The following is a 7,694-nucleotide window of genomic DNA, read 5'->3' on the forward strand; positions in this document are numbered from 1 at the left end:
TGGTATATATATAAGACGGTCACAACATGATGGAACAATGTGTGAGTAATTGAACTGCAGTCAGAGAGTGTGTAATTGAACTGAGTATTGTTGAAGTCGAGCACGTGAGACGTTCGTTGAGAATTATAGCGCAACTGTTAAAATTAAGTGTATCACAAAGTTATATTCAGAAAGAATAAACCAGTTTTATTTAAGAATAGACTCGTATCGGTAAAGTTTCTTCGGAGACGTAACATTATGTTACTTCAACAAAAGTTGCATGCAGATTTATCACTTTCTTTCCATAACTGGCATAAGTGTATAGAAATATAATAAGATGTAATGTTAGCACAAATTAAACCTTGGCTAATAAATGCCAATATGCACATGCAAGCAGTAACAGGTAAAAGATTTAATGAAAAAGATACAATTTATTGTTGATCTATATCTGAATTCTGCAAGTACAACTGAGCAAAGTTTAACACTTCAGGACTAGGTGCTAACGCTGATATGTTAGATTATAATTTTACTTGTGATAGTGCCTGACTTGTAGGAATGATTTAAGATCTAGCCTACACATACATGTCTAGAAGCCCTCTAGTATAACATATCATTCAAAATTGTAACCTCTTGAATTATTACTTTTATTATATTATAGCCAAACTTGCAACATTTAACGAAGTACTTAGAAAAAAAAAAGGCTACTTACCCACTTATGTCACAGTATCAACAGATCACTTAAAAATATAGTAATCATGTTCTTGGACCCACACAGCATGTCACACAATAATGTGCAGATATGCACACATCAAAACAGTCCATTCAATTGATAATTGATGTTTTCAAACTGTTTACTTATCTTTAACTTCATTAAAATATTTGAGTCAGCTCATTGCCTAACAATCAAAAATTTAAAAACTAAGAATTTCCAGGACCACAAGAATTTTGTATATAACTATGGTATAAAACTTTTAATGCTGATTCCTGGTTTAGTTACTCTTAGTTTTTATACTTAATTTGTACCTTATGCTAATTAATTTCTCATTAGTAACACCTACAAATGGTATTGATCCATAAATACATTTATTTTATTCCTCTTCTCAAGTGTTTTCATCAGTTATTGTGTGTGGTTCTTATTTCTGTCCATTTTTTCTCGGTTGTGGCATTGATTGTGTTTTGAATTTCATTTTCCATAGTGTTATTGGTACATAATCTTAGTGCTGTTATCATGCATCCATTTAAGATTCCAATTTTGTATTTTTTTATCGTTTGCAGAAAACCAGTTTACATAAGTGCCATCATGAGTCTTCTTTTGGAAAATTTTCACACTGAATGTTTCTCTTTTCCTTATGATCATATTAAGAAAGCTTACACAACCATTTTGTTCTTTTCCTATTGTGAGTTTTATGTCTTTATTTTGTTCGTTAATGTGTTTCAAAAACCACATCATTTCTTCTTCTCCTATAAAGCCACATATGATATTCACATTTCCAACAGAAAACTTGTAGATATATAGCTGTATTAAAAGTGACTTCAAAGAAATAAGTATAAAATTAATCTCAAACAAACAAACAAAATAATGAAAAACAAAATAACTATTAAAGAATTAAATAGAAGATACTACACAACATTTGTATGAAATAAACAGATCCAAAATGAGTTATCTTCCTGAAAAACCACAAACAGGATGAATAAATGAGTTCTTAAAAGGATTTGATGTAATCAGAATCTCTGCTAAGAAAAAAGTGATAAAGAAAAGAAATTGGTTTTAAACGAAATGCAACAAATGAAATAAATAATTATCACAAAAGCTAATAAAGTCAATTTTGTTGTGAAACTATCAAAAATTGATAACAAAAGAAAATTTAAAGAAGTCATTGAAAACTGCCAAATCTGAAAAAGTTAAGCAAGACCTTAACTAAACATGAAAAGAAAACAAAATGCATTTTTAAAACAATTAAAAGACAAACATTTTATCAACACTGATGTTTATTTACTTTGAAAGGTACATGTGACAATACCACAGGCGTATGGAGCACCAAAGATCCATAAGGAACCTTTCTCAATGAAACCAATCCTATCAATGTATGACAGCTTCAGTCATGAATTATGTAAATGATTAACTTAGATCCTAAAACATTTTGTAAAAAATGAGAAAAATTTTATGTACAACTCTTACAAGGCAGCAAGTAAACTGAAAAAAAAAACCCTAATAGCAGTAAATGTAGCTTCAAGCAATACTAATACAATGTACACTCAAGTAGCCATTGTGATTGCAACAGAATAGACAGCAATGAAATGAAGATATAAAAATATACTTAGAAGGTATGAAGCAATTACTGGAATTAGAAATTAACTATTTTATGTTAAGAAAAACTTCCATGTACAGAGAGGATGTTTACGAATAGGGAGTCAATTATTTCTAGTATTAGGAACACTATCTCATCAGCATAGCAAAAAAGACCATTAATAACAGCTATGTTTCCACCACTTTTCTGATGGAGATATGTGGATGATATCCTACGTGTCTTTAAAGGAGAAGTAGAAGAAATGATGAGGTTTGTTAAACACATTAACAAACAATATAAAAAACAAAAGTTGAAAAAGAAAATGGTTATTAAAACTTTCTTAACATGAATATAAGGAAAAAAGAAACATTCAGTGTGAAAATTCTCTGTAAGAAGACTCATGATGGAACTTACACAAACTGGTTTTCTGCATACAGAATAATAATAATTGGAACATTAAAAGAGACTATGCACTAATAAAACCATGTAAAATAAAATTCAAAACGTAAAAGAATGTTTCAAAATATAAAAAGAGTTCCCTCAGAACATAATCAATGACACAATCAAGAAAAAATTGACAAGAACAAGAGAACTGACCAAAATATCCAAGAAGGGCAAGAAAAGAAATATATTTATGGATCAATACCAGTTGTAGGTGTTAGTGAAAAACTGACTTGTGATATAAGTAAAGCAAAAAATTTAAATTAAATATAAAAACTAAAGCTGCAACTTAATCGGGAACCAGTAGTAAAAGTTTTCTACTGAAGTTATATAATAATGAGAAATATGACAATGGCACAGTATATAAAATAGAATATTTAGCTGGCAAAAATTACTATGTAGGAGAAACAGGTAGGAAAATAATAACCAGATGCCAGAACAATGATAAACAAAAATAATCAAATGTAAATGATTATACAATTTAAAAAATAGCAACAAATAAATATTAAAAAAAAGGTGAAGTATTGAATGAAGAGAGAAATCCAAACAAAAAGAAATATTTAAAAGCACTATGAATCAAAGAGTTAAAACCAAACAAATATAATTTCAGGAGCACCATTATATTTATATTAAGTTAATTACATTAAAAACCAGATGGAGATAGTATCATCATAAACAAAAATTATTTGATCGGATGTGTTTGTAATTTGAACATATTTGTACTTTGAACATTGTACATGATCTCCCTGTTAGAGATGAAACATTGTACTGAAATAAATCTGTATTATCACACAAATAACTGTTTCAAAACTATATAAGCTTATTTACTTGTTCGATAAATGCTAGAGTAAATATCCCAAAACAATGAATGCCAAAATTTGAAACTTAACAACAAGTCAATAAGAATCAATTATCAGAAATGTACTGTAAAACTTACAGTACTTGGTCCAGAAGTGGACTCTTTCTTCTTATGTCGAGGAGTTCCAGTACTCTGGAAAGTAGCACAATGAGCATTCCATATTGTATTTTCAGGCATATGATGTAAATCTGTAATACAATTATTCAGTCACCATATTACACATATAGACACTAACACACACACAGTATCTTAGTACATACATAAAATTAGTGTGATCTGACCAAATTTCACAGAAACCAAATGCTCATTTTGTGGAATTCCATATACAAAACAAAGCATTGCTGCACAAGACAATTTCTGGATGTACAGATCATTTAACTGACCCAAGATAGTTTTTAAATAATCTGTTCAGAAGGCTGAAGAGGATGCCATTAGTAGAGTAGTTGTTTTTATGGAACTGGAAAGTAAAGATAAGAGCAACACAAAAAATTTAAAAAGATCTTTAATAGCATTAAAGACTTGATATAAGGTTTGAAAAAAATAAAAAGGCTACAATCAATGTTATAGCTTTAAATCTTTCTGATATTTCTTGATTTTTTCTTCTCACAGTGAAAACAACCAAATTTTATGAAAATTTGTATAAACTTACTAAATAGTATCTAGTTTGGCTTTAGAAACTCACAGAAGTTTTTGTGTCATTTTTTTATGTTGTAAAATTTGTTGTGAGACACCTTTTTGCTGATCACAGTAGTCACTATTTCTGACTATAAATCATAGAAAACAATGCAGAAGCTGATAAAGATATGTTATTGACCTAGGATCCCACATTTTAAAATGAGGATAGGTCAGACTAGATAATATTCTTGCTAACAATATTTTTGGTCAAAATAAACTTGCATGCTCCTCTTAACAACAAAATGAAGCTAATGTAAATAGCCCTCACCATAAGAAAATAAAATGGTCACACAATAATATTAATAAGGAATGGAAAGATGCAAAAAAGGACAAATGGGACAGAAAAAACAGAGGATGGGCCAAGAAACATATAGGAAGGTATCCGACACATTAACCACCGCCAACCACAGACTGGGTGAAAAAAACATAGATGGGGTTGAAGAAAGGGAAGTGGGAAGAAAGGTAAAGAAAGGAGGAGCAAAAAAAAAGATTACGGTGGAGAAAGAAAAAAAGTAATGTCGGCAAAAAGTGAGACTAGTGAGTCTACTGGAAGAGATAAGACAAGAAAAAGAGGATGGCCTAGAATCTGGAATGGAAGGGTAAGAAGGAGACTGATATAGACAAAAATGAGTAAAATGCAAGGTCAAGGGGCAAAAATCTGGGAATAAAATGAGGACAGAAGTCATATTATCAGACAAGGTCACCAGGTGGAAACAAACACCAAAGAAGACATCAGGACAAAGAAATGAAGCCAAAGGAATAATATATACACAAGAAAAGGGAAGAGAAACAGTAAAGAGAAATGTAACTTGATGCACCAAGTCCCAACAGCAGAGGAACAAAGTATGGAGAGATAAGAGTAAAAGAAATGGAACAAGCCAAACAGAGAAGGGAATGAACATGCACAGAAGATATCAGAAGCATAACGAAGTGCCACAGATACAAGATAGAGATAGGAAAGGGAATACAGAAGGGTAGAGAGAGCAAAAAAGAAAAATGCAAAAATAGGGAACTAGAAAGTAAAACAGAAGGTAAAGGTTCTGATCACCAAGGTGGTCAGATAGGCTTCTATAAGGAATCAGGAAAAGAAAGGTTATAATATCAAGAAATCTTGAAAAAAAATGGCCACAAACAGGGGAAGAAGAGGTATTTATTGTGAGAAAGGAAACCAAAAAAATCCTAATAGAAGAGAAAAAAATATGAACACAAGAATCATAGGTTATAAAATGAGAAACAAACAAAAGTAAAGAGCATGGGCAAAATAGAAGGAGAGGAACATACATCAGAATGAAATCCAGTAAAAGATGGAAAGGTTAAGGTCATTTAAAGAATAGTAGAGTGCTACCAAAGCAAAGTAGGGGAAGGACATAGTCTTGTAGATCATTCCTGATTGAGGAGAATGACATTCAGTTGATGAGACTGGAATTGGAGGCCCATGAAGCATGTGGTAATCCACAATACAACACATTGAGTAATGGCTGTTATGACCCAGACAGTTAACGGGTCTCCAAAAGCTAAAGCAGAAATAAGGCCTAAGTGTGAAGAACATCTCACTCTCAGGAGTAAGTATAAAACACTGTCATTAGAGAAGTTATGATAAAAAATTAAAGCTTTTGAAACAAAAGCTAAAGAAAACAAAAATCTTGTTAAATTGAACACAGATGAGAAATTTAAACATGCTTGATCAATACAGTGCTGAGAAAAATGAAGATTCACAAGTGCAAATACATAGGAGTTAGTGAACATGGATGTGTGTCACTCTCCTATTGGTGGAGGGCTTTTGCTACATGATGACATCAAGAAATTATGTGAGAGTTTTCACAAGGTTTCTGCCATGTAAATATCAGAACATGCAGAAGAGCTGAGAAATACAGTTAAACTATGTGCTGAGGCAAGTATTTGTTTCAGAGTTACAGTGTAATATCACTACTGGTAATATTCTTTTTTCATGTGTCAACTAATCACAAGAGTTGAAATTAACAGAAATCAATAAAAGAATGTGTTTACATCCCAGTTGTCCACCCCTGAAATATCAAGAATAAAATTATAACTTAAACATTCAAAGAATTTGATTTACAAACCTTTTCTAATACATCTTTGGTCCCAAATATTAATGTTTCCATCTCTTGCACCACTTGCAAGTACATCTAAACAAGTAAGGAAATAAAAAACAAACAATAAATGTTGTATCTTTAATATTAACTTCTTGGTTTATTTTCTCTCTATCATACTTACTGCCACATCTTAAAATTAATGGTGATACCAATATTTATGTAATTCAGCAATTTTAGTAATCAAATTCAAACACTTAGCAATGGTTTGATGAAAGGAGTGTAATTTAAAATTGGAGCAAGCAGATTTAAGTGTTAAACAACTTTAAAGATTGTCATGATCTAAAAGACTGTTTAGTGTAGATATTAGTGATTATTTTATGATTGTTTAGTTTTGTTCATAATGAGAGTTAGAAGCAATTATTTTAAAGTAAATGTTATGACAAGTTTAGTTACGTAAATTGGTAAGAGTCGTATATTGTGTTTATAACTCATCGATGCCAAGTTTATAGAACATTGCATGAAATTTACTGACGTCAAGGATATAGAAATTTATAGAAGGCGAGCAGACAATTAAGTGATAAATATATAAATAGTGTGAGATGAGCAGGAACAACAGACAGAGCAGACGAGAAAGTAAAGTCACGGGAAGAAGAAGCTCGGCCAAAGGAAAGGTTAGAAAACGTAAAGTTCACCATCGTAAGAGTAAATAGCCAAATGGGTAAAGTGAGATTAACAGTTTTCTGACATTTTCGGAGAATAATTTGTCTCATCAAAGGGTGTTCTAAAGCAATTGAACCTGCCTGTGTGGACTTTTGACAAAAAGCAGATGATTATTGGAAGTAGGCCTAAATACGAAAAAGCAGACGAGTATCGGAAGTTCGGGATACACCTGTGGTAACTCAATGAGACAGCATAAGTGAATTATACATGGAATATTAGTGCAATAGAAATACAGAAAGGTAGTATGGCTTGTTAACTGAAATTCTAAAGCAAATGAATAGGCTTAAGTGGACATTTGACAAGAAGATGAGAAATATATATAGTGTTCATGACATGCCTATAATCTCTATAGTGTAAAGAATTTGTTGTACAAACTTTTAACCAGTTCAAATATATATATATATATTATTTTGAAAACAAGTAGAGTGCATGCTGTTTGTTTGCATCTTAATTTATCGCCAAGTCACAGACACTTACTGTAGAAGAATCCTAAGCTCAACAACAACACAGTACAAATTTATACTATTGAGAAGTATACGCAAAAGCCTTTAATTGACAATTGACGAACATAACTTAACATTTGACAAAGATTTATGGTGTTATAAATGAAAAATAAAAGATAGCCAGTCTAGTTGACAAAAGGAATATTGACACTACTTAGAAAAGATAATTTAATGC

At 31.1% G+C, this 7,694-nt stretch overlaps 1 protein-coding gene across 1 annotated transcript in view; it reads right to left on the minus strand.

Annotated features, from left to right (window-relative positions):
• The window catches only part of LOC106461639 (denticleless protein homolog), a 32,765-nt gene that overhangs the window by 16,190 nt on the left and 8,881 nt on the right, over positions 1-7,694 (minus strand). Inside the window, exons 6-7 of the mRNA XM_022388647.1 lie at positions 6,324-6,389; positions 3,646-3,755 (exon numbers count right to left, since the gene is read on the minus strand). Of these exons, the coding sequence (XP_022244355.1) occupies positions 3,646-3,755; positions 6,324-6,389 (176 nt within the window). The remainder of the gene's footprint in view (positions 1-3,645; positions 3,756-6,323; positions 6,390-7,694) is intronic.

This window comes from Limulus polyphemus, unplaced genomic scaffold (genome assembly GCF_000517525.1).
Source record: "Limulus polyphemus unplaced genomic scaffold, Limulus_polyphemus-2.1.2 Scaffold1003, whole genome shotgun sequence".
NCBI lineage: Eukaryota > Metazoa > Arthropoda > Merostomata > Xiphosura > Limulidae > Limulus > Limulus polyphemus.